Raw genomic sequence first — 26,629 nt, forward strand, 5'->3', positions numbered from 1 at the left:
CATGTCATTGTCTTTGTGCATCTATAGTGACTGTTGTAATCACCTTGCATATTGTTTCCGCCTTCCCTCGCAGGAAGTTTTAAAACTTCAACATCGGGCATGGTACTGGATCTAATCAAAGGAAATGTTTTTTGTTTGTTTGTTTGTTATTATTATTATTAATAGATATCTTTATTTGGGTTTGTGGACAAAAATCATATCAAGTAGTTGAGTTCAATTAAATTTATGATGCATTTCAAACACACACAAGCAAAAGTAGTCACTTAATTTTCACAGACTAAAGCTAAAGTATGTTTGACAAATTTCTAAGAAAGAACATTTTACTTAACCAATTCAGAGAAACGTTTTTTTTTTGTGTGTGTGTGTGTGTGTGTGTGTGTGTGTGTGTGTGTGTGTGTGTGTGTGTGTGTGTGTGTGTGTGTGTGTGTGTGTGTGTGAGAAAGTATCATTTCGTAAGAATCGATTCGTAAGCATGAACATATAAAATGGAAGACTTTATAACATAAAACTTACATATGCTTCATAAAGCAGCCTACATATTTAAATATATATAAATATGATTTGATTGAAAACAAAATTGAGTTTGGGCACAAAAATCCGATGTATTTGCAAAGACTGAATCAATCGGTTCTTTCTGAATGACTCGTTCGAGAAGAGTTGATTCGCAAAGAACCTTGAGGAACATTTTTAGCCTGCACCTATTATTTAAATGTATTTATCATTGTTTATTACAGTCGGTTTAGTCATAGTGAAAAAGACAGATAATTCATAATATTAAGCTTAAAAAAAACAGCTAACAAATTAGCCAAAGTAAACTAGAAAGCTAGTCAGTTGCTTACCCGGTTATGTCCAAACACGGGCTGGTTATTAATTACTGTGAGCCTGATTACACTGTTATTTCAGTTTATTTTGGTGTGACAGTTATGTCGAAAAGCTGTCTTCTTAGTTTATATGAAATGGACGTTTGGCTCCAGCTGATGTGTATCTCCCATTTGTGTACTGAGATAAAACGGTTTCCTAGCAACAAGCAGGGAAGCGCGCTCGTGCACTCTGTGTACAACAATGAGTGCTGCTGGATGGATGGAAGGATATAGAGATTTTACCATTTATTTTTAAGATATGACTGAATGGATGGATGGATGGATGGATAGATAGATGTGATTAGAACAGCAAGGAATTATTGAATTAATTAATTATAAATATTTACAATAGATGTCATAGTTTACTTATATATATATATATATATATATATATATATATATATATATATATAGAGAGAGAGAGAGAGAGAGAGAGAGAGAGAGAGAGATAGATGGATGAATAGATGGTTACTGTAGCTAAATAAACGAATTTGATAGATAGATAGATAGATAGATAGATAGATAGATAGATAGATAGATAGATAGATAGATAGATAGATAGATAGATAGATAGATAGAAAGATAGATAGATAATTAGAACAGCAAGAAATGATTGAATTAATAAATTGTAAATATTTACAATAGATTTCATAGTATACTTATAAATATATGTTAACGGGTGAATAAGATGGTTACTGAAGCTAAATAAACGGATTATAAATAAATAAATAGATAGATAGATAGATAGATAGATAGATAGATAGATAGATAGATAGATAGATAGATAAATAAAAAATAGTGAATATTGGAATATTTATAAAGATTTTAAAATATAAATAAATTGATGAATAAAAATATACTTTCTATAGCTAGCCATATATGCCTTTACTTTTTTGAACTGCGTGAATCAGAGTCGACACTGACACTAGCGTCTCGACTCCGTAAAAGAATCGGATCAGTAAAGTGACTTGTCCGTGCCCGTTCATTCCTCTTAGAGAGATTTCGCATGACGTAATCGGGAGAGACGGCGCTATAGACGGGAAAGAGACCGCGTACAGAGGAAGACAGCGGTTACAGTTTCACACCATGACGATGTTTTTATAGCTCGGCTTTGATAACCCGAGCGATTCTTTTATTTTATTAGCTATAAATGTGCCTCGCGCTGATGTCTCGCGGTGGTGAGTAGCAAGTGCAATTCAGGCTCGCGCTATGGATGCACTAAACAAAATATCTGGATGAAGTCTTTGCCTTTTTTTGTTTATAAAAATGCATGAACATAGCAATGCAATTTCAGAGCACTGCTGAAAATAACAGTGCGGGGTTTACAAAGGAAAAGAGTGAGTGTGATGAGCGTTTTTAATTATTCATTATCATCATCATCATCATCATCATCATCATCATCATCATAGTCATCATTATAATTATTAAGTCGTAGTAGTGTTTTTTTATGCACACTGGATGCACAGTTCCCCCTGCTTAAATATACATTTTTAAAAAATTTTTAGAAATAGAAATTATTTTGATTACATTCAAATGACACTTGGATTAAAATACAAATTGTGTACATGAATAATCAGAGGAAAGACTATTCTGTAGGCCACAGGTTTCCAACCCTGTTCCTGGAGAACCCCTACTGCTGCTTGTCTTAGTGTTTATCTTGCTCTAACACACCCACTTTAACTCAGGAAAGGCTGTTAATTAACTGATTAGTTGAATCAGCCGTTTTAGAGGAGGACAAACTAAAATCTACGGGACTTGGGGTTCTCCAGAACTAGGGTTTTGAAACCTGTCCAATAAAGAAACCTTATAAGCATTTTTAAAATGTATTTATTTTATAAATGGAATAGATTTTTAAACTCAGCTAATCAAGTCTTTGAATGCTGGAAATTTAATTACACGCTATATATTTTTCAAGCTTTTTCTTAGAGAAACAGCATGTTAATGGGGTGCCAATATTTATAGTTTCTCTGCAGCATTAACAGTGTTTGACCTGTTGATATGGAGCCCAATATGGAGCCCAATATGGAGCTGCATGATGTGGAGCCCAAACCTACACATTTCGTGTGTTTTTTTTTTTTTTTAATTCAAAACGAAAGTAAATAAAAGTCAAGTCACTGAAGGGGAAAGGATGCTGGATGTGAAAAACGCACATTCAGTTCTGGTAGCGATTACTTTCACTTTTACGCCTGTGACTTTGCAAGTTTTGGTCTGGGATCCAGTGGAAATCATTAGGAGGGCACCGGGTTGGTTAGAAAAATAAAGGACGAGCTGCTACTTAGTCTTAGTTTTGTTTTTTTTTTCCACTTACTTTAAGCATCATTAAAAAAAATCTAAATTAATGCTTGCTAGTTTTCTTCTTTTTTTTTTTAGCATCTTTAAATGAATTCTTACAACAGCAACAACAACAAAAAAAATAAAATAGGACATTTTGAGATTTTGTCAACAAATCTTACAGCATGGAACAGAACCAGTTGTGTTTGGTTAAAGAAGCAGATCGAAATAGTTTTAATATGACACATTTCCACGCAACACAAAGTGAAGGTGGCTGATCCAACGATTTTTGGCACCCATGAAGTAACTCCAGCCAAGAATGATCTCCAGCATTCTGGGAATTTTTACCCCCCTCCCTCTGGCTGCTAGCATACTAGCAAAAAGCCCCAGCTGATGAGTCAATGCTGATGAGCCTATGCCACTGATAGCCCATGGTCTAGCCACGAAATAGCAAAACCCATACAAAGCAAGCTAATGGACAGAAATGAACATCTGTATTACTTTAAATTTGCCCTGAAGAATTGTTTGTGTTTATGCGAGCTCGCTTTCTGCAAAAGCTGGTTTCCGACTGGCGCCGATTAATGTAGCAAACTACACAAATCATAGTCTTTTCTTTTAATCACAGGTCTATCGTTAAAGGATCTTCATCATAAAGTCTGACATGGAGAGCACATGTTATCACACGGTCTTGTATACAAACCAGCTGACATGATTTTTAGGTTCATCTCACATAGTTTCCCAAGTCCTAATCTTTAAAGAATGCTGAATTCACACATTCTAAAACTGGCTTAGCCTGCAGCGGATCGTATACACATGTAAAAGAAAGAGAAAAATTAGGACTTCAGCCTTGAATAAACAGTCGTTTTTCAAATTCCACTTCGGCGAGTGTTCACATAGAGGACCTGCTGTTGGTGAAAACAGCTGTAAATGTGTCAGGAATGACCGGGACGTCCATTTTACTGACGTCCGTGCCGACACAGGAATGTTTCGCATCGAAATTAATGTTCCATGTCATAATACTGAGTGCTGAAAAGTGGTGTGAGTTACAGTGCTATTATTTAGTGGAACTTCACAAGAATCTGCCACTTTTTTTTTGGGAAGAAGCAGCACATTTCCATAGCAGCCATTATAAATAAATCCAGGTGCTGTGTAGAGAGATGAGTGTTATTACCTTTTATTTGCCTTTACTGCGAGTGAAACAGCATTAGGATGTATAGAATTCTATGTAGGTTAGAAAGTAAACTGGAAAAAAAAAATTCGACAGTCAAAAAGACCTAAAGCTACGTCATGTCTTATGTCATAAGTCGTCTTATCTGTTGATGTCCATGTATAGCAGTGTCATGTTATGTCATTTTGACATGCTTGACGCTACGACAGCTTATGGCATGACATCTACTGTATCTATGTCAAGTTTGCTCTGTGTCATTGATCATTTTGTGACACGCTGGAAGTACTGTATGCGCACAATACGTGGTGCTATGGCAGGTTATGTCATTACACCAAAGTGTGCTATACATGATGTGACATTTAATAGCATGACATCATTTCTCTGATGACTGGCATCAGGACAGCTTACGGTCCTGTCCAAATGTATTGGAATGACAGGGTCAATTATGTTGACCTTCAATCTCAATTTCGTTTCCTGTTATTTACATCTAGATCTGTTAAACAACTTAGAGCATGGCATATTTACCTTAAGATTGGAACATGTGAATGATCAGTGTTTCTAGTTGCCCAGGTGTGTCCCGTTAGATTGATTGTTAAAACAGCTGATAGCTTTGATTGTCTAGCCTTGGGTTGTGTCTTGGGTTTCACCTGTGGAGACTGCATTTATTGTTAAAAAAGATAAACCTTGTAAGTAAGATGTCTATGAGAGAAATGAAAGAAATGATATAATAATTGTATTGTATAATAAAATACAGAAAAACCGCTGATGAGGTATCAGTAGGTATCAGAAAGCCAGAATAGAAATAGTGAAGTACAGAACTAAGACTAACCTCTATCAAAGTGAAAGAAACGCCAAATCGTGGAGGAAGAAATGATCTGCTCGTGATCCAAAACGTACCAGCTCATCTATCAACCAAGGTGGAGGCACTGGGTCATGGCTTGGCTTGCACGGCCGCTTCTGGAACGGACTCGTTAATCTTTATTGATGATACGAACATGTGCGGAATCATTTTTTTCTGCCAATTTACAGAGAAAGGCATCCGATCTAATTGGCAGGAACTTCAATCCTGCAGCAAGAAAATGATCAAAAAAAAAAACAACAACACATCACTGCCAACACAAAGGGGAAGGTTGTAGATTGGCTTGGACCAATCGATCACTAGACCTTAACTAGAGAAACAAAGAAAAGGCTGTTCCAATACTTTTGGCAAGATAATCAAGTTGGGCCATGGTGTTTATCTAAGCCAAGTGTTACATAACCCCTTATTGGACGTCAACTGTTATAACTGCATATGACATGTGAGGGCATATGACATGGTTACTATTTCATGACACTTAAGTTATTATTCTGTACACGTCTTGAAATAATCATAATATATATATATATATAAAACGTCCATTATGCGAGTCAGCTCCCACTGCCGCTTGTGCTACAGCGACGATAAACAGTTTCAGCTTCAAATCTGACTGTGACAAAGTACTGACACTGGAGACTCCCTCTGTAAGTAATAAATAATAAAAGGTATATCTGAAACATCACCTTATCATGGATTACACACATGTGCATTGTCTGCAATACAGTACAATACCCTGTGAACAAGGTAGATGAGGAATAAGGTACATGAACGAGCAGATTAATACGACTTGGAGCTAGAACTGCTTTTAGAGCCGCCGTTAAGAGATTCTCGTAACGCGGGTGAACTTGGAATGTACCGTCGTGTAGGTCTCGTGTTAGATTTGTCCTCAGCCGCCGCACTGTATTCTCTTCCTTTTAATTACGTTCGTACGCGGAGGAAAAAAGGCGCCAGAAGGAGACCCAGCAAGTGCAACCGGAGCTAAGGCAGCCGTCTGAGCCGAGCAGGAATGTAAGGCTCGCTCATTTGAAGTTAAAGATAGAGGCAGCGCAGGCTGGAGCCTGACAGTTTCTAATTTCAGATGGCTGCTCCCGCTTCACTGCACTGCTTTTGTTGTGGTGCTCGGGCCTGTTGAGAAAGCAAGAGGGACGTCTACGGCAGGAACGACGTTACAGGCAACACAACTTTGTAAATACAAGTGAGAGAGAGAGTGAGAAAGAAAGAGAGAGAGACGGACCATGGTGCTCTCTAGCGGGTACGTCATATTCATACTTATATTGGAACGTCTGAATAAGTACAGATTTAGTGGGTTAGATAATCGGTGACATACAACGTTGTATTTATTATTTGTAGACATTTTCTTCAACATGCGGTTCATATCAGCCGGTCTATGAGATTGCGTTTGGTTGTCAGGTTTTAGTCGTGTTTCAGTGGTTCTGCCTCACGTACCGCTATCACATCACCACAGATTCATATACAAGGAAGGAGTCTCCAGTGCCAGTGATAACTTTAGCTCCATAATTAATCCCTCATTGGTGCACAATGATAAAACAGACGATAATTAACGATAACTCTAACTGCAGTACATCATGATCTTTTTCTAGCAGAAACTTTGCTAAATTTGGAATCAGGAACTGCAAAAATAACTGTATCAGATCTGTTTGTTTTGGAAGACAGCTAACTGGCTTCATTTCTCCTCCGGTCGTTTTACAGTTGTGTTATTTCAGGCTTTGGCACACAGTTCTGCAAGCTTTACATCCATGCTATGTTTAGCTTGCTGGCTAAAGTTCAAGATGCCTGATTCATCCTGATGTTCTACTTGTGACTCACCTTCTGCAGCTACAGTTGGTTCTACATGGATCCATAAAGCAGAGGTTCTTAAAGTAATTGTAGCCCTTAGTATGGATTTATATCATTATTTTCCCTGAAAGAATATATTATGGCTGAGTTGAATTCGGTGCTTGGACCCCTAAATGTAACATCTTTGATAATGCAGGTTGTGATTGCCACGACACTAACAGCTTTTTTTTTTTTAATAAACCCCACTTTAAAAACCCACTTCTTTAAAGTCTCACACTTCCATAATGTATATTTAAACCCAGGAACTGCTGCTTCGTGACGACTGACTTGGGCTCATCCGAGGACCCTCATTCACTCACTCACTCACTCACTCACTCACTCACTCATTTCCTACCGCTTATCCGAACTTCTCGGGTCACTGGGAGCCTGTGCCAATCTCAGGCGTCATCGGGCATCGAAGCAGGATACACCCTGGATGGAGTGCTAACCCATCCAGGGCGTCATCGGGCATCGAGGCAGGATACACCCTGGATGGAGTGCTAACCCATCGCAGGGCACACACACTCTCATTCACTCACACACACACTACGGACAATTTTCCAGAGATGCCAATGAACCTACCATGCATGTCTTTGAAACCGGAGTACCCGGAGGAAACCCCCGAGGCACGGGGAGAACATGCAAACTCCACACACACAAGGTGGAGGCGGGAATCGAACCCCGACCCTGGAGGTGTGAGGTGAACTTGCTAAACACTAAGCCACCGTAAACACCCTCATTCAAATCACCTGAAAAAAATCAAATAAGTAAAAGCACCTGTATGCAGTACAAACCATCTTCTGTCAGATTTTCTTTTGACCATGTACTCTAAGTGTGAAATGGGACTTTTACAATAGCCACAATGCAACAAATTGCCTATAAACCCTTTAAAGTACACATCGGGGATAGAAAATAGGGACCGGAGTGTGTCAAGTGTGTGACGTAACCTAAAGATGACTTTCAAAATAAAATAAAATAAAAAATTATATAACGATAGACGATTGAGTCGTACAGTACAGTCATATGTGGAGGACGTTGAAAGATAGAGATATTTATTTAGAGATGATGTTATTCTTCAACCTACTGCTATCTCAGTGTGCATTGTTTACCAGACAAACGTACATATCACACGGGTTAGCATGAAGCATTCATCAACCTTAATTCCCTCGAACATGCACCATCCTTCACTTTTCTCCCAGCGCCGTGGTTCGCTCTCTGGTTTCACCTTCCTTTTGGGACATGGTTGATTGGATTCCTGTTGCTGTAGAGATGTATCACATGATCAGGATGACAGGGTTAGCAGTGTGCAGTCAGCCATGGCTCTTCACCATTGTGCTCACACTCTTCTTTGTCCTGCTTTTGCAGCGACAGACAGTAGTTTCTGAGGAGTGTACATATGCTTTAACCACAGCTGATAATAATACACCAAAAGCCACTGGGATTATCTTACAACTTTAAGCATGATGTAAAACGTGTTCACGGTCAGCTCAAAGTTTCTCAGTTCTTTTGTCGTTTGTTGTGTTTGGCAGAATGATCGAGGAAGCTGAGCGTAGCAGCAGCAGCACCATGGCAGACAGAAGACAACTGTTTGCTGAGATGCGTAAGTGACAATGTTTTTTTTTTTAATTATTTATACCAAACATATTTTCAACAAACAAACCGCGACAAATTTTCACACATGGCTGTAAGTTAGGAAAGACACACCTGGGTGGATTGAGAGGAAAATAATTCACCAATTATTTACTGTTTTTTTTGGCTACTGGATTGTTTAGGAAATTAATCAATGACAAGCTTATGTGATGGAATGGACCGATACCACCACACGTACTACTTTAAACTTTTTAAAAAGTCCATGAAAGGGATTACATGCTACTGTATATAGCAGCAACAACAAAAAAGTATTCTCTGATGCCGGCTCTTCGTTTTCTCTCTTATAGCTACCAAGACAAAAAGCCGTATATTCTAAATAAGCTTAGAATAAAAAAAAATACTCTAAATAAAAGCATAAACTTCTGTCAGAAAATGTTTAAAGACAAAAAAGGTTTACCTCTAACTAGAGGTCTTCTCGGGTCTAAAGAAATGTACCCGACCCGAAGTGACCCGAATCACTTTTTACCCGAACCCGACGTGCATCTTTTTTTTTTTAAGAAAGACCCGACCCTAGACAAACCTGAAAAAAATAGACCTGAGTCCGAGCCGACGACAATTTTTTTTTACCCGACTGGACCCGAATGTTGCATAAGTCTACACTAAAGTAGCCGCTACAGCGTGGATTCAAAATTGATTGACAGGTCTGTTTCAATGAAAATTAGCTTACCGCCAGCCACACGTCGCCAGCCACACGTCGCAAGTGGTCTTGGCAAAAGGAGGAGAGGTTGGAAAAGGACTCGAGTCGATGCACACACACACAAGATACAGTAGTTCGGGTCATCTCGTGTTCGTTCTGTAAAAACACATTCATTTTAAATTACCCGAGACCCGATGCCGCTATTATTATACCCCACCCGTGTCCGAGGTACACGTGAAAATTTTAGACCCGAACCCGCACGGGTCTCGGGTCGGACCTCGGGTTTTCGGATCTAAGTGGACCCGTGAAGACCTCTACCTCTAACCCGTTTTCTTTTATCATTCTCTTTTCAGGAGCTCTACAGTTGGATTCCATCAGACTTTCCACCTACAGAACTGCATGCAAGCTTAGATTCATTCAGAAGAGGTGCAATCGTGAGTACGGGTGCTAATCACCGAGAAAGACACCAAGAATATGCTACATTGTTGTAACGTTGTGGAACAGCCACAAGATACAGATTTTGTTCTCTGTTCTCACTTGCGTTATACAGTAGTAGCGGTCTCCCTTATGTCAAAGCAACAGTAACAAGTAGCTAGTGCAGATCGTTTGTTTTGCTAATCTGTAAACGAAAGCAGCGTGAAGCAGGTTATGAAGGTGTGACGTTGCCTCACAAAAGACCAAATACAAGCGACATTTCACCTGCCATGGTAAACAATTTGATAACAGTAGCTTCTTGCAATACCGCTAGCACAGATATCCATTAATAGGACTTAACCTGGCATGACATTGGTCTCAAATTCTGTAGTAAACTAAAAATCCCCGTTTGTCATGATCCTACCGCCCGTTTCCGTCCTTACCTTCTCACCCTCTGTGTTTGCAGTGCACTTAGTAGATATTTATAACATCATCGAAGCCTTTCGGGAGAATGGCCTTAACACCATGGACCTCAACACGGAGTTCTCAGTGGCTAGACTCGAAGCAATACTGTCCACCATCTTCTTCCAGCTGAACAAGCGGATGCCGACTACACACCAGATCAACATGGAGCAGTCCGTGTTGCTTCTGCTCAACTTCTTGCTGGCAGCATATGACCCGTAAGTCTCTTGTACGTGAATGGACTTCCTGTCACGGTTGAACGCAAGCAGGGTCTCCTGGTATAAATGGGCTAGCAAAGCTATTCCCCCACTTCCACCATATAGGTTTCCATGTTGGCTTGTTTGCTGCTTGTGGAAAGACAAACAACAGAATCACAGACACGTTGGTAGAAAGCACTGAAGAAGCAAAGCTCGGGCTGATTTCTTTCTAGTCCGAGCTGTATCAGTGACCATCTTGCCTCCATCATCAGCAGTGATGACATGTGAAACCCACAGAAGAGTAATAAACATGAAAAAATGCTTAAGCAAGTACTGTATACACTATACAGCTACGTCTGGTCTTATGTGTTACGTTTCACATGAACATCTTTTCCGAACCAATCGGCATTGTCCATTTGCAGTCCTTCTTCTCGAAGGACTGTAAAGAAGAGGTAAAGTTCTCCACCCGCACTTAATGTCAACTCTAAAACCCAAACGCGAGCTAGAGTCCACTTGTCCTCAGTGTTATGCCAACGATGTTAGCCACGAAGGTTGCAAGGTCATAAGCGATCAATGGGCCAGCGACTTTTAGAATTTCATGCTTTTGTAGTATTGCTTGTATCAACTACCTTTGATTACTTTTCTTTTAATCATCTTTCCATCTTCTCTTGTAGGGAAGGTCTAGGCAAGATCTCCGTGTTTGTCATGAAGATGGCGCTTGCTACGTTATGCGGAGGGAAGATTATGGACAAATTAAGATGTAAGCTCCGTCTTGAATTTTACCCCTGAGTAATGAGGTAATCGAGTAATGCTGATTGATGAAACTTGAGCTAAAGTGCCTAATGTGTCTTTTTATCATGATTTAACAAGGACAAAGAAAGCAAGCTTTAGTGATTAAACAGGACCTTGAACTTTTCTAATATCTAGTCACCATTTTTTTGCCCGATGTCGTCTGGTCACTCTTCTAACAGAATACGAACGACACACGGCAGATACAGACTTTTAATAATCTAAATGTGTTATTCTAATAGACTAACAAAACCTTCTGCAGTTGTATTAACTTTTTCCTTCTTACTTTTCTGTCATTGTTGCACAGATATATTTTCTCAGATATCCGACCCCACGGGGGTGATGATTTATTCCCAGTTTGACCAGTTCTTGAAGGAGGTGCTCAAGCTACCCGTTGCCATTTTTGAAGGGCCGTCTTTTAGCTACACCGAGCAGACCGCGAGGATTTGCTTTGCACAACAAGTAGGTGCTACTGACATACTAAAGATTTGTTTAATCCGTGAAATTGTAGATGCTTCCGCAGTTCCATCTAGAAATCTCGGTGATCGGTGCCGCTTCGTTTACAGGCTCATAATTTGTGTGATTTATCGCAGAAACAGGTTTCTCTGAACATGTTCCTGGACACCTTCATGTCCGATCCTCCACCACAGTGTCTTGTATGGTTGCCACTTATGCATCGGCTGGCTAACGTGGAAAACGGTAAAGTTTTTTTTTTAATATATTTTATTTTAAATCATCTTCTTAGGTCAAAATATCTGGTCACTTTAGAGGCAACAAACAGGCAATTATGTTGCAATGCATAAAATCGCACAAAATTTTCGATTAGTGTTGGCACCACACATCGGAATGAGAAAAAAAAAAATGATGCGACGACGGATACCTTGACCGTGACCTAAGGGTTGGTCGGTGCCTGACAAGAGTACAGAATGGTGCGAGAAACAAGACACATCCGAATCAAGATGTCTGGAAACAAGTGAACAGAACATTTGGTATGCTCAAAGGTGTGGCTCAGTTTGTTTCCCTTCCGCCTGTAGTCTTCCACCCAGTCGAGTGCTCCTACTGCCACAGCCAAAGCATGATGGGATTCCGCTATCGTTGCCAACAATGCCATAATTACCAGCTCTGTCAGGAGTGTTTCTGGAAGGGACATGCCTCAGGCTCCCATAGCAACCAGCACCAGATGAAGGAATACACATCATGGGTAAGGCGCGCCATTGGTCCAATCAGTTCCTCCACAGAGCGAAGCATTTAATTGGATGTTTGAAAGGAATAAAACAAAATGCCTAACAGTAAACCTTTCCCCCACCTCCAGAAATCTCCTGCTAAGAAGTTATCAAACGCCATCAGCAAGTCTCTGAGCTGTGCCTCTCACAGGGAGCCTCTCCATCCTATGTTCTCCGACGTTCCTGAGAAACCTCTAAATCTTGCTCATGTGGTGTAAGTCAATCTTGTGGTGTCTCGGCATTAATTTGAGAATTCTTACAGCCACATACACACATATATAAACCAGTGAACCAGTGCACTTAACATTTTTTTTTTTTTTTTTTTGCTTCCAAAACTAGTGACACTTGGTAAGTCAACCATGTACTCATCTTTATCATGCTCCATTGTCATGTATGCGTCTGATCTTTTGATGGTGTGAAAAATAAACATAACGTAGAAGCTCAACCCATCGCTCACATGAGTTCTGTATCATCGTGTCCTTTTTCTGTATGCATGTGGGCTTTTTTTTTTTATTATCTAACTTGTGTCTCTGCTTCAGGCCTCCAAGGCCAGCGAACAGTGGGAATGAGTACACGCTGTCCCACACCATGCCCTCGACCAACAAGCCCTTAAGAGTGTGAGTGCACCATTGAGCACACACCATCGTACTGCTACACCGCCACAAAAAGTCATCTTTATAATAGTAGTAGTTCCTATTAGAACATTACAATTAGCCTAGTATACGATTATCAGCTGCAAATGAATAAGAATGGTGGGAAATAGGTTTAACAATCTTTTATTTGTCTATGTTAAAGGTCAGATCACTTACTAAGACACTTATTTATTATTTTTGCCAGTGTAAAACAAGCATCAGCTAAAATGAGTCAGTCTTTATTTCATTAAGGTCTGTAGAGCAATAAAAAAAAAAAAAAAACTCAAGTGCAGCGTAGCAGGATGAAAGCATCAGGATTGGGAACGCTGCTTTGGGTTTTTAAGACCTCATCCTCAAACTTACAGAAGATTGAAGATTGCTCATATCTACAAACCAAAATGGCAATATTTATGGCCTTTTCGATTGCCGACCTCGTGCTAGCGTGACGCAGGAGACACTTATGCTAAAAACAACATATTTTTTTTAAGCTAATGCAAAAATGAAAATGAAAAAAATTTGAGGGGGGCACGGTGGCTTAGTGGTTATTACATTCGCCTCACACCTCCAGGGTTGGGGGTTCGATTCCTGCCTCCGCCTTGTGTGTGTGGTGTTTGCATGTTCTCCTCGTGCCTCGGGGGTTTCCTCCGGGTACTCCAGTTTCCTCCCCCGGTCCAAAGACATGCATGGTAGGTTGATTGGCATTTCTGGAAAATTGTCCGTAGTGTGTGAGTGTGGGTTGGCACTCCGTCCAGGGTGTATCCTGCCTCGATGCCCGATGACGCCTGAGATAGGCACAGGCTCCCCGTGACCCGAGAAGTTCGGATAAGCGGTAGAAAATGAGTGAGTGAGTGGGAAAAAAAAATTCACCGAAGGGGAAAGAGACATGGATTTGCTTCTACTTTTATTTTGTGGCGGTTTTATCTTGAGGAATGATTTTCACTAGGGTTTCTACTAGCCACCCTTTCTGCTAGGTACCACTACAGACTATATAAAGTATATGTGAACCCGACCCCCTAGAACCTATTCAATAAGTGTGTGACGGTTCACCTTTTCCTGACAGCACGCTTGCACTTTCACAGAGCCGGGAACGAGGACAATAAACCGTTAAGACTCCTGACCAGGGATACTCCTGACCTACTGAAAGGGAAAGGGTAAGCAAGAGTGCTTTCTTTACATCCAAAAAGCTTAGATGTCTCTCCTCTTTTTCTATAAGGCCGATAACATTTTTCATCTTAATAAAGGTGCAGTAAAGTTTTTCCTTCCTGTTTATTAGAAAAGCCAGGAAGAGAATATACCATATGACTGATATGTGTTTTTCAGGGTTCAGTACAGCCTTGATATTGCGGACAGACTCGCAGATGAACATGTTCTCATTGGGTTGTATGTGAACCTCCTCCAAAAGAACCGCAGCGGGTTAGTGTGATTAGTACGTGACTGAAACTGCAGCGACGGTTTCTTGCACCATCTTAATCTGATATATTTTAGAAAACAGCGCTAAAATGACCCGAGAGAACATTATGGCATTGCTGAGATTTGCAGCTTGCTTTAACAGCCACTGTTTAAATGATATTAGCCAAACTCAATTCTTCCCTGCTTTGTATTACTTACAAAGTAAAAAAATATATATATATCGATTGCTGTTTACTCGTATTTCTTAACCTAACTAACAAACTATTGCTTAAATATTGCAAGGAATATAACAGCACGTGAGTTTCCGGTGGTTACATTTACAATTCATACCGTATGGTTACAAAATATAATTACAGTTAAAGGTGCGGTCTCCAATTTTTGAAAGCCAATGTTGACATTTGAAATCACCAAAACAAACACGCCCCCTAACCCAAATGGGTCCCACCCCTGTATCGATAGCTCCGCCCACACATACATACGTAACCCAGGCGACTAATGGAAAGAAATGTGTCTTTATCATAGCTGAAGGGAAGAACAATACGATTGTAGATAAACAAACAAGCAAAAATGACACAGAAGCATAATCATGTAAAGGACAAAGGCAAACGTTACTCACCTATCGAGAAGGAAAAAAGCGCCTCGGCGTCTTAAGTAAAGTCGGCCACATATTCACAGGTCGGAGTTTCCCGAGTCGATAACTCCTGAGCTAAACGCTGTTACTACACAAAACGCGGTTGTAGCTGCCTCTCTACATTACTACGATAGAAAAGAGGTGTTATTTGTGTAGTAACAGCGTTTAGCTCAGGAGTTATTGACTCGGGAAACTCCAACCTGTGAATATGTGGCCGACTTCCTGCTCCTTCAGTTCTCTCCAGCGCTGGAAAGCTGATCCTATATTAACACGTCCTACTTCTTGTCCTTATCGTAAGTCTTTCTTCTCTTTCTTTCTTTGTTTTCATCCTCTATGTCGACGTTAAAACCGCTTCCTGCTAATGTCACACATGCGCACTGAACACACTCTCCGACCATATTGACAAGCCCCGTCCCTTTCTGCTCATCGGCTACACGTTTGTTTTGATTTTTGTCTATTATTTGGCCCGACTCAGTTTTATGAAGCATTTCTCAAAAATCGGAGACCCTGCCTTTAATGCTTTGGAACATTTAATGTTATGGAAGATGTAGACAGTCGTTCCCTCGCTATCCTCTTTTTTATGTCACGTTACTGAGAAAATTCAAAGCATATATACGTCTCTTGGAACTTCTGTTTGAAAACAAAGATTCAGACTTACCTCTGACTTTTAAACCTTTGACACTATAAAAGTCTAATAAACATCTTATAACATAAAACCTTACAAAATATCAGTGAAATATACACACTTGGTTTTCTAAGCATTAGCATAAATAAATAAGTTACCTACATCCTAACCAGCTTACGGCGAAAAAAAGCTAAGTAATCTGTATATGATTTTGAATTTCCTTCTTGTATTGATAGGTTGCTGGAAAGCAGGACTAATAACCAGGATGATGAGCACTACCTCATTGCCCGCTATGCTTCCCGATTGGCTGCTGACAAAGTGTCGTTGGTAAGATGGCTAATCGCGGCTTTTTTCGGTTATTGCGGCTTTTAATTACATTTTTATATATATATATATATATATATATATATATATATATATATATATATATATATATATATATATATATATATATATATAATAATTGCATATGTTGCAGCAAGCCAGAGTGCCGACTGACCTGTCTCTCTCTCTGGACACGAACAAACAACAGAGGCAACTCATTGCTGAACTGGAAAGCAAAAACAAGTAATACAAAATTTTAGCTCAGAAACAGCGATCCATTTTTCACGTGTTCATTGGTGAAGTAGGTCACTTACAGTACTGTAATGCTGTTTACAGGGAAATCTTGCAGGAGATTCAGCGGTTAAGACAACAGCATGATGAAGCATCTCAGCCTCTAGTTGACAAAAGCCAGCAAAACCCTACACTTCTCGCTGAGCTACGCCTTCTTAGGTATAAACCGTCATTCTGGTCATATACGTTGCCCACAATGCCGTTTAAGTACCTGCAGTGTCTTGCTTCTTGCTAGCCATTGATTCATCTCTACATAAAAAAGAGAGCGATGCAACAATGTTTACAATGTTTAGCTTCCATCAATGGCCAGATGACTCCCGGCTTGCTAAGATCCAAGCAGAGAATTGAACATCTACAGTAATAGGGGAAAGGAAAGGAGATGATTTGGGTGTCATCAGAGTATTTGTTTTATGATAGCCAGTATGAGGACTGATGTTACTGAGAGAGCAGTAACAAGTGTAGAGGGATAACAAGGACCAAGCACTGAAACCTTTGGGACAGTCTTCATGCCGTAAAGCTAAGAAACAAACCATAATAATGATTTGTGACTATCAAAATCTACTGAAAAGATGAGGACTTGTGACAGTCTCATCTAACAGGATTAAACCTGTCAATACAGCCAACAAGGGCCATTTCGGTGGACTGTACCACTTTGAAACTAGGCTGGTAAATTTCTTAGGGGTCGTTCTGTCCGAATAATACTTTTTGAGTAGACCTACATGACTGAGTACGGTTAGAGATATGAGGAGAAGAGAATAGTTGTCCAGAGCTACCCCTTGATTTAATGTATGAGCCCAGGAGATGTTGCCGTAGCCATGGGGGGTCTGATAACAATGGGGAACTTGAGAGAGATGATGACAATTTGTAGATTTATACTTTTAGATAAAATATATGTCGAGATCTAGATTTGGATTTTTAGATATAATATAAGGAGAGAGGGACAGTCGTCCATAGATACCCCTAGATTCGATGTGTCGGACGAGGAGATGTCGGTGTACCCAGGAGAGTCTGAAACGAATAGGAAACTCGGGCATAAAAGTGTCACCTATCTGAAGACTTAGACTTTTGAGTTTTCAGTGATTAGTCAGAGGATAGTAATGTCTCCATCGTTTCATCCTATTCCATTAGGCAGAGGAAGGAAGAACTGGAAGACAGGATGTCTGCTCTTCAAGAGAGTCGAAGAGAACTGATGGTGCAGCTGGAACAGCTCATGTTACTGTTAAAGGTAGGAGATATTAGATTAAATGAAATGGTGATGGTGATGAAACCAACTGCTGTAGACAAGACATAATGTGATACATAAATAACGCATTCGTCGTCTAGCTAGGTGTTTAGGTTAAATCGTATTCTTCCGTCATTTCTATGAAACCAATAGGAAAGGTAAATCTTTAATTTGAATAATTTGTTGTGATCTGATGCACCATCACAGTAAACAGAGGATGAATTTGTTTAGAGGAGGAAGAACGGAAGCAGGTAGTACATTTATAACACCTACAGTATTCGGACTGTGAGTGTGTAGAAATGTCTAAGAGATGAGTAACGCGTATGGGGTTGAATGCATGGTTTTGTGTGAAGAAAATTCCAGACTGTTCATATTAATGTGTCAGAATTTTGAGCCCTGTGTGATGTGGTGTGAAACTCGAGACCGGTTGGTGTTATACAAACCTTTAGCTGTTCAAGTATTTTTTCCAGAATTCAGCCACAATGATATATGAGGAGTTTTCCCCAAACCATTATAATGATCAATATACATCTGTACACAAGCTTACTCATGTAATTATCCAAATCAGCCAATCATGTGGCAGCAGTGAAGTGCATAAAATCATGCAAGACCTTCAGTTAATGTTAACATCAGTTGATAAGAGGAAAATGGCCAGACTGGTTCGAGCCAAAAGACTTACGGGAAGCAGAAAAGCATCTCACGATACACTAAATCATGAGGAGGACAGACTAGAACAAAAGACTTCTGATTAATTGCATAAATGTTTCTAATAAAGTAGCTAACATGCTACGGTCAGGTCAGCGCCTCTGCCGTGTTGAGATAAATTCCCACCAAGATAATGTTTTTTTCCCTAGCATCATGCCTCATGTCTGACACAGTTACGTTACTTTGTGACAGAATCAGGGTCCAAGCTCCGCCTCTCGTTACTCCCCAAGCCACACAGCAAGCAGCTCCATCCCCATGCCCGTACCGTCAACTTCTGGCAACACGACACCACTTCAGACGCCTCAAGACTCGCTCATGGGGCTAGGAGGAGACGTCATACAAGCTTTTGCTCAGAGTACTGTTATCTATACCAAAAACTACAATAATCACTAATGATAACTGTCACAGTGAGAATTAGGTTATTTCCTGTCACTAGTCCTTGTTGTTGATCTTCCGGTGATTTAGGTTCTAGACGAAATTTAAGGAATGACCTGCTTGTGGCTGCAGACTCCATCACCAGCACCATGTCCTCACTGGTCAAAGAGCTTAACTCGGGTAAACTGTTTATTACGTAAGCAATGAAACATTAAGTGAGCCGTTTGTGTTGTTGTCCAATAGCTGCAAGTCCTCAACTGTTTTGCCTCTTACACCATAAGTCACAATTCCAGCATTTCTAAGCCTCGCTCATGTCACATCGTTTCTAGAAGCCGGAAGCGAGTGTGACAGTAACGCTGACGCGGAAGCTGATGGATACACTTCACGGTAACTCTGTAGTTCTGTTAATGCACTCACATTGTTACAATAATTAAAAGAGTCCTTGCTGGTCAAGAGGGTAGAGCTGGATCTGATCCAACTCCTCTCCCCAAGCCCACACAACATGCAGTACACCCACAGCTCCACCTCATGGACTTTTGGCTCAACTTGGCCCGGCGCTGCCCTGGTAGGTGGGGCTGGATCAGGTCTGGTGCCACCTCATGGACATTCTGTTCTGCAATTACCTAGTTAGTTCGACAGACATTATTAAGGCCCAATTATATGCCAACATTTCTGTAAGATTGATCTCACTAAACCCTGAGTTTAATGCTTGGCTTTAGGGGTGTAATAACACAGTCTCACCAGCAGGTGTCAGGATCAGCAAGACATTTGTAACTTATTGATCTCAAACAACTGAAAACAAGCAAACAAACAAAAAAATCAGATAACGTAAATTCCATAAGCTTCCTAAAAAATCACTGAAATCTGACAAATTACTGAAATGTTTGTGCATTTTGAATAGAAACATATTCTGTTTGTGGGGGAAAAATTATCGTTATAGTTTTTTTTTTAGTATGTAACACACCTTTTCTTGTTTTGGGGTGTTTATTGGGACCAGGGTGTTAGATGAGGACCTAGATGGAGAGGGAGGCTATGAGAAGGAGCTGGAGCGTCGCCTGGAGACAGAAGTGAGGATGGATGAGAAAACACCTGCTGGAGAAGGTCTACATGGTGCATGTGCGTGTTACACACACACACACACACACACACACACACACACACACACACACACACACACACATCAAAGTGAAGACTAGAATTCCAACAAAAATGACAAAGTGTCTCTCTTACAGGCAGAGGAATCACTCAGTACTGAAGCACTGAGTACTCGACAACGGGTACTGAATCTACAGAGCATTAACCCCACTTCTGTAAATAAACGTCTTTTTTTTTTTTAATGTACAAAATTGTGTTTTAGAAAAATACTGTGAACTGACTCAGAGATTATGCAGAGCAGATTTGTCGTAACACCACCAGTGCCATAAAACGAGGAAGCATGGACATTGTTTTGCCGAACACTTTGTGTACTGTACTTTAGAAAGTGGCGGGAAAATCAGGTTTAACAAAGCTGCTATCTTTTATAGCATACGTCACACTTCGCACTGATTCGCCTGGCTAGATTTGTCTTAATGTTTCTGGGTTTTTGTTTTTTTTCTGTCTGACTTGTTTCTTTGCAAGCGAAAATAGCTTGAGGTAACTTTGATGTATAAATTCGTAAAGACCTTAAAATCCCAAATGACTACACTGCCTTAGCTTAGCTAATCAGGTTAACGTTTGAAGAATTACACTAAAATTATATGAAAGGTTTGTACGTTGGTTTTTTTTTTTTTTTTAAACAAATTGTCATTTTAAAACTGTTACACAAAAATTAGGGAAATGAGCCGCTTTATAAATACATTTAAAGTGAATTAACCAATGAAAACAAAGTCATGAAGCTGACTCATGTTTGGAAATATTTAAATAGAAATTTTAGAAAATTATATACACATCACATTAAATATAATTTCTCGTATTTAAAGAATTGACAATTTTAACGTTTTGGAACTTGCTATGGGACTTGCCTTTAAAAAATGTATAATCTGGAAATTTAAATTTATGGTTTTTCAACTCACAAAAAATTGCGGATTTTGATGTCAATTGGAATAGATTTTTAAGCCTGTCGTTCTGAATACGTTCTTAACGGCACATTTTACCCCAAAGCAAGTACAAAACAAAGAAAAATTTAAAAGGAAATTTATTTATTGTGGCATGTATATGAAATACCTACAATAAAATGATAAAAAAAAATGCTAGTTAGTAAAAACACTGTGTTGATGACGTTACTGAACTGAAGCACTTCGAAAACACACGTTTGGAGTCATTCATTTTGTTCGTGCACTAAACAAATACGAGTACGATGTTTTGACAGAAGTTTTTTAAAGGGTCATGGTTTCGGCACTGCAGATAATATATATATATATATATTCCACAGACATACACACTTGAAATAATACTCTGTACACCATTTTGAACTGGTTTGTTACATTTTGCATGGCACAAATAAAAATCTATAAATAAATAAAGGTGTTCTGTTGTATTGGGACGGTACGACTGTCACGGTCTTTGGATGAGATCGTTTTCACACAGGTTTAAGTTTCATCAGCACGTCTCTAATAGAATGTTCTAATATCTATCTAAGAACAGCTTACAGAGTGCAGGATGTCATTTTATGTCATTTATGTGTAATATGCTTTTCTGTTTTAATTAATAAGGATTATTTAACATTTAGGGAAGGCGTCTTCTGTGTCTTCTAGTTGTCTAACTCAGCCGGAACTCAGGGTTAAAGATTCCTTTAACTGTAAAATAAATTCCAGACTTAAAAAAATTAATTCTCAACGGTCTAAGTCGAGGGTTTTGTTTTGTGATTCAGCAATAAATCACTGGGTAGTGATTTTCAAAAAATGCTAAAATCTTGGACTAGCGTGGTTCTGTTCTGACGTCCATCGATGGAGCAGATGGCCAAAAGAGGATCCTAGACTGGAAAAAAAATCCAAATGAATGAAAATCTTATACTAAAAATGTACAAAACAGCAATTCTGTGGAAAATCAAACAAAAAACACACCAACAGCAATCTACAAATATTTTGAAACAAGTCGATAAATTGGCTGAAACTCCTTTTGTGTCCACAAGGGGGCGTTCAGCATGAGGGCTCTGGAATAATAAAAAAAAAGAAAAATCTAAATAGAACATCCAGGATCCACTTGTTCTCTTCATAAGAACACAATGAATCACTGAAGAAACCAATATTTTTTTTTTTTTGAGTCTCTAGCAAGGCTGATAGAAGACAGAAAAAACACCATGGTCTGTTTATTCTACTAGCTGGGGGTTTATACACCTTGTGGTACCTTTACTATAGATTTTTTTTTAATATACAAAAATATCCTGTATAACTTATTACTGTCCATTTATGTGACAGATTCTGTGCACTTAGATTTGAATTTCTAGCCATTTGTCTTCTTTCTACAAAACTAAGCAGAATACTTAAGGCACTAATAGTGTAATGCTTCAGGTACTTGCTTAGGGTACTCGAGTACCCTTTTTTTTTGTAATAGTGTGCCACATTGTAAGCAAGAATGAAGATTTCTCCTGTATTTCCAGCCCTCTGGATTTAGGTAGATGTAGACCGCTCACTGCCCGATGGCGTCTAAGTACCTGTCTCTGTTGCTTTGTGGTACTCTTAAAAGTACTCTTGTCATACCTGTACCATGTGCATGAAGTGTTCCTTTACATTTGTAATATGTTCAAGTATTTTAAAGGTACATGCAATGTTGACTTGAAGGTACCACCATCCTGGCGGAGGTACAGTACCGTTTAGTCCTAGTTTTTAGTAAAGCTTTACATGCAAGTTTGGAGACTGTAAAAAGGTACCAACTGGGTTACTTATTCCACAGAGTGCACTTCCTCATCCCTTGTACTTAGAATGGTACCCTTTAAAAGTACACCTTTTTTTTTTTTAACCTGTAGACTTTACTTTCCACCTATTAATAGAAAGGTGTACATGGTGTACCTTTACTGCAAGCCCGAAATAGAACTCAAAACCTTTCAAAGGTACTTTGACACACATTTTCAGGTGACTAAGGCTTTTTAAGGATATTAAAGATAAACTATGTGTCTATCCAGGTGACAAAAAAGGACTATAAGGTGTACTGCTGAACTTACCGACATGGAAAATTACAGTAAAAGTAATCTCTCTCTCTCTCTATCTGTCTCTCACATCTCTATTTCTGTCTCTCCCTCTCTTTCTATCTCTCCCTCTCTTTCTATCTCTCCCTCTCTCTGTTTTTTTTCTGTCAGTGTAACAAAACTTGGTCGTAGTTGAATCGTAGTAATGTGGTGGGCGTGCGCGCAGAGGTTCCAGGCAGCACACGTGACTTGCAACGGCAACGACTGGCTTCCCAAAGGGGGTGGTGAGGCCTTGACGTCAGCTGGGAGTGTGTATAAACTTTGGCACACACAGGTTGCTTTTAGACGCATGAGAATCCCGTGAAGTGTGTGAATCAGTCCATCCATCTAACTCGCCATCTAAGTGCGCACGAGCTCTTGGTTCCTAGCACGAGTTTGCAGTAAAGTTTCTGACTCACTGCAGAGTTGCGTTCATGTGCGAACCGTGCAGCCTGGAGTCTGAGTGCGTTTCTCCACCATGCTACATGAGCTGGGCGATGGAGCCTACGAACTTCTACGACAGTAAGCTGACAGGAGACGGAAAATGTCCCGAGGACAACATCAGCATGATCACTAACAACAATAACAACAATAACAGTAGCAGCAGCAGCGTGGTGGAGATGAGCAACGCGCCAGCCATGTACGACGACGAAAGCGCGATCGACTTCAGCGCGTACGTCGACTCCATGACGTCTGCGCCCAACTTCGAGCTGTGCAACGACGAGCTCTTTGCCGACCTCTTTAACAGCGCCGTGAAGCATGAGAAGTCCGACTTCTACCACCAGCTGTCTGCGTTCAGCGCCTCCAAGGACTCGAGCTACCCGATCAAGCAGGAAACCGACTGGAGCGACAGCGACGCGCCGTCGTCCCTCCCGTCGCAGATCGAGACGTGCGCACAGACGTCGGTGAGCATCCACACGGGACAGCCGACTCCCCCGAGCACGCCCGAGCCCTCGTCTTCGTCTTCATCCGCCAGCACTCCACGCAGGACACTCAAGGATAAGAGCAAGAAATCTGTGGACAGGTTGAGTCCGGAGTACCGGCAGCGCCGAGAGAGGAATAACATCGCCGTTCGGAAAAGCAGAGACAAGGCGAAAAGACGCAATGTGGAAATGCAACAGAAGCTGTTGGAACTGAACACAGAGAACGAGCGGCTGCACAAAACCATAGAGCAGCTCACCCGCGAGCTCTCCAGCCTCAGAAACGTCTTCAAACACCGCAGTGCCACCAACAACCGGTGATCCACCACCACCACCACCACCACCACCAACACCATCAAGCCAATCTTTTTTTTTTTTTTTACTCATTATTATTATTATATATTTTTTTTTGGAAAACATACCTCACATGCACGACTCGAATACTCAGACTGTAGCTCCGCGTGCATCCAATCACCTGAACTGAACATTGTCGGTAATATTATGTGAATGTTGGACCTTTTTTTTTTTTTTTTTGTATTCTAAATTATTACAGAAAAAAAGTCATATATATGGTACATGTTTCATAATTCCATACTTTGTATTCAAAAGTGAACATTTTATATCAAGTCTGTAAAAAATACAAAAAACTGGAATATTGATAGAAATAAAATGAAATGAGCTTAAAGACCGGAACTGATCCGTGTGAATGGAGGGATAGAGGGATGGAGGGTGGGTGTGGCAAAAGGGACAGTCCTATTACTTAATAGGCAAATAATCCAGTCTCATTCTGATTTTCAGCAAGGTTCATGACCAACTTGTTTTATTTGCACTCTTCACAAACGTGTGGCTCCGAGGGTTAGTTTTACCTGCAGACTAACACCTGTGAAAACAACCCTATTAATAGCACCTCATTCTTAACACAGCAGACGTTCAGTTCGGTATGATTAAGAACATGTCCTTCGGTCCTTCACATCACCTCAGGTCAAATCACATGACAGCACGGGTCGTAAAAAATGCACTGCACGGATCGTACCCAGATTTATTAGGCTGTAAAAAATTATCCTCGCTTTGGTATTTAGACAGACCAGTGAAGTGAGACACACAGATGTATTTGTGATCCCAGGTCAAAGGGTGATCTCCTCCAACGCCATCCAGAGGGTGGAAGAGCGGGTGACCACGTGGACGAAGGCGTTTAGAGGGCCGACGCTCTTCCCGAGCACCGCCTCCACCTCGTAACTCTGTCGATCAGAGACGACAACGAGTAAACTTTAACTAGACTCTCGCTGCATGTGTTTACTGTTATTTACACCACGGCACTGTTCGGCGTGCCAACTTGTGACGTAATTCAAACCACTTACTTTATAGTTCCTGTATCAACACCACAATAGGGACTTGTATAAGGTATTTGGGAGCTACTGTATTACCTGAGATTAAGAGTTAAAAAAAACAAAACAAAAAGGTGGCATTATTTAACAAAGGTGTTATACGCTCACTGATCACTTTATTAGGAACACCCGTACGCTTGTTCGTTCATGCGATAATGCTTCCAGTTTACAGGAAGGCTTTATACAGTAGCTACTCTTTAGAACAGAAAAGCATCTCGACGCAACAAATCTCGAAGGCTGCAAAAGCAGAAGGCTGCAACCAAGATCATGACCTTATCTGCCTGATCTGTACGCATTGCAGACATGACATGTGATTGGCTGATTTGTGGGAAATGTTCTGGTGTTCCTATTAAAGTGGCCACTGAGCGTAACTTAAAAGGGTGCACAGGAATCTCACCTGTGTGTTTCCGGTTGAATCTAGAAGGGACATGATGGAGTTTTGCTGTAGCTGATACACACACACACACACACACACACACACACACCCACGTGTCAGTTTCACAAGACTCAGGTTAAGATAATCTCAAACATCTAGCAATGATGTGTGATGAAACCGGATGAGATTTCCTTCCTCTTTGACACAGGGGGTGAGCGCAGATCTAACAAAAAATCTGAAAAAGCACTTTCACTGCATTTACATCTTACCTTAACTTTGACAGTCCAGTGACTCGAAGACGAGCAGCTGAGAAACACTTCCAGCTGCATCTTTCTGCTTGGTTTGTCCACGATACCACACACTGCACATGAAAACACGTCTCTGCAAACATAAAGAAAAAACAAACAAACAAACAAATAAATAAAACACGACACTATTAGGTCTCCGCAGCTAAAGTCCACACCTTCTGCCCTGTCAGAATAGAGAAGTTCGATGTGGTTTATCAATGATCCGTTATCTACGATACGAATGAACTTACTGTCTGTCTTCGTGGGCTTCTAAATGTTCACCTCCACACTGACAGCAGACTGGCCACGAAAAAGCAGAATTCTCATCGATGTCCATCACTACACCTGTACAATGAGGATGAGAAAGCAAACCGATGAAATCAATCACCACCACACACAAATATATAGTTTAAAATGTTCAGACAAGGGGTCACGGTGGCTTAGTGGTTAGCATGTTCGCCTCACACCTCCAGGGTTGGCGGTTCGATTCCCGCCTCCGCCTTGTGTATGTGGAGTTTGCATGTTCTCCCCGTGCCTCGGGGGTTTCCTCCGGGTACTCCGGTTTCCTCCCGCGGTCCAAAGACATGCATGGTAGGTTGATTGGCATCTCTATAAAATTGTCCGTAGTGTGTGAGTGTGTGTGTGAATGAGAGTGTGTGTGTGTGCCCTGTGATGGGTTGGCACTCCATCCAGGGTGTATCCTGCCTCGATGCCCGATGACGCCTGAGATAGGCACAGGCTCCCCGTGACCCGAGAAGTTCAGATAAGCGGTAGGAAATTAATGAATGTTCAGCCAAGCCGACGTAAACAAAAACATTGACCCAATGGGATTTAAGGGGGCATTTATTTTTGCTGCGAATAGTCTGTGCCCAATTCTCTGTTCGGCAAACTGATAAAACTCTGCACGACTGTACAGCTAATGACCTGTTTCTGCATGGACAA

General features: G+C 40.5%; 4 protein-coding genes and 1 long non-coding RNA gene across 19 annotated transcripts in view; 2 read left to right on the plus strand and 3 right to left on the minus strand.

The window, feature by feature from the left end:
• LOC113648668 (coiled-coil domain-containing protein 178) overlaps positions 1–5,275 on the minus strand; it is a 30,409-nt gene extending 25,134 nt beyond the window's left edge. For 2 of the 6 annotated variants that reach the window (XM_047811108.1, XM_027155996.2), the window contains exons 1-2: positions 840–1,031; positions 44–111 (exon numbers count right to left, since the gene is read on the minus strand). In XM_047811108.1, the coding sequence (XP_047667064.1) occupies positions 44–101 (58 nt within the window). In that variant the 5' untranslated portion in view covers positions 102–111; positions 840–1,031. Of the gene's footprint in view, positions 1–43; positions 112–839; positions 1,032–4,824; positions 4,956–5,128 lie in introns of those variants that run through there. The other 4 variants (XM_027155965.2, XM_047811106.1, XM_027155984.2 and 1 more) reach the window with 3 other exon arrangements.
• On the plus strand, positions 1,803–20,348 carry dtna (dystrobrevin, alpha). Of its 5 annotated transcripts, none has more exons than XM_027156024.2 (22): positions 1,803–2,038; positions 8,521–8,591; positions 9,632–9,712; positions 10,159–10,372; positions 11,026–11,111; positions 11,448–11,602; positions 11,734–11,839; positions 12,175–12,341; positions 12,453–12,577; positions 12,703–12,711; positions 12,903–12,980; positions 14,075–14,146; positions 14,316–14,408; positions 15,898–15,988; positions 16,140–16,228; positions 16,322–16,435; positions 17,405–17,501; positions 18,396–18,558; positions 18,669–18,758; positions 18,908–18,965; positions 19,576–19,694; positions 19,811–20,348. In XM_027156024.2, the coding sequence occupies exons 2-22, from the start codon at positions 8,522–8,524 to the stop codon at positions 19,831–19,833; spliced, it is 2,100 nt and encodes a 699-aa protein (XP_027011825.1). In that variant the 5' UTR covers positions 1,803–2,038; position 8,521; the 3' UTR covers positions 19,834–20,348. The 5 variants fall into 5 exon arrangements, 4 of the variants coding, with proteins under 4 accessions (XP_027011825.1, XP_047667066.1, XP_027011816.1 ...); XM_027156015.2 differs by lacking the exon at positions 1,803–2,038 and adding an exon at positions 5,692–6,407; XM_047811110.1 differs by lacking the exons at positions 1,803–2,038; positions 12,703–12,711 and adding an exon at positions 5,686–6,407.
• LOC125140848 lies at positions 18,968–19,676 on the minus strand. Its single transcript, XR_007140122.1, has 3 exons — positions 19,543–19,676; positions 19,320–19,370; positions 18,968–19,201 (listed from the first exon to the last, which is right to left on the minus strand). It is a non-coding gene; the product is annotated as an uncharacterized LOC125140848 (long non-coding RNA).
• Positions 20,349–20,734: 386 nt separating the features above from the next.
• Positions 20,735–26,629, minus strand: part of spidr (scaffold protein involved in DNA repair) — a 37,419-nt gene continuing 31,524 nt past the window's right edge. For 3 of the 6 annotated variants that reach the window (XM_027155911.2, XM_027155905.2, XM_027155945.2), the window contains 4 exons: positions 25,939–26,032; positions 25,670–25,781; positions 25,422–25,472; positions 24,146–24,877 (listed from right to left, as the gene is read on the minus strand). In XM_027155911.2, coding sequence (XP_027011712.2) covers positions 24,764–24,877; positions 25,422–25,472; positions 25,670–25,781; positions 25,939–26,032 — 371 coding nt within the window. In that variant the 3' untranslated portion in view covers positions 24,146–24,763. Of the gene's footprint in view, positions 21,529–24,145; positions 24,878–24,997; positions 25,064–25,421; positions 25,473–25,669; positions 25,782–25,938; positions 26,033–26,629 lie in introns of those variants that run through there. The other 3 variants (XR_007140117.1, XM_027155919.2, XM_027155926.2) reach the window with 3 other exon arrangements.
• On the plus strand, positions 23,012–24,324 carry cebpd (CCAAT enhancer binding protein delta). The gene has a single exon (XM_027156034.2). It carries the CDS (start codon positions 23,154–23,156, stop codon positions 23,958–23,960), a length of 807 nt encoding a protein of 268 aa, XP_027011835.2. The 5' UTR covers positions 23,012–23,153; the 3' UTR covers positions 23,961–24,324.

Source organism: Tachysurus fulvidraco, chromosome 3, assembly GCF_022655615.1.
Source record: "Tachysurus fulvidraco isolate hzauxx_2018 chromosome 3, HZAU_PFXX_2.0, whole genome shotgun sequence".
Taxonomy (NCBI): domain Eukaryota; kingdom Metazoa; phylum Chordata; class Actinopteri; order Siluriformes; family Bagridae; genus Tachysurus; species Tachysurus fulvidraco.

What these genes read in the sequence shown, in the direction of transcription:
- dtna (XM_027156015.2), top strand. An exon ending in CTCCAAAAGAACCGCAGCGG is followed by an intron (nt 14,409 to 15,897) that starts GTTAGTGTGATT and finishes TTGTATTGATAG; the next exon opens with GTTGCTGGAAAGCAGGACTA. An exon ending in AGCTCATGTTACTGTTAAAG is followed by an intron (nt 17,502 to 18,395) that starts GTAGGAGATATT and finishes ACTTTGTGACAG; the next exon opens with AATCAGGGTCCAAGCTCCGC.
- cebpd (XM_027156034.2), top strand. Translation starts at nt 23,154, where the DNA reads ATGTGCGAACCGTGCAGCCTGGAGTCTGAGTGCGTTTCTCCACCATGC.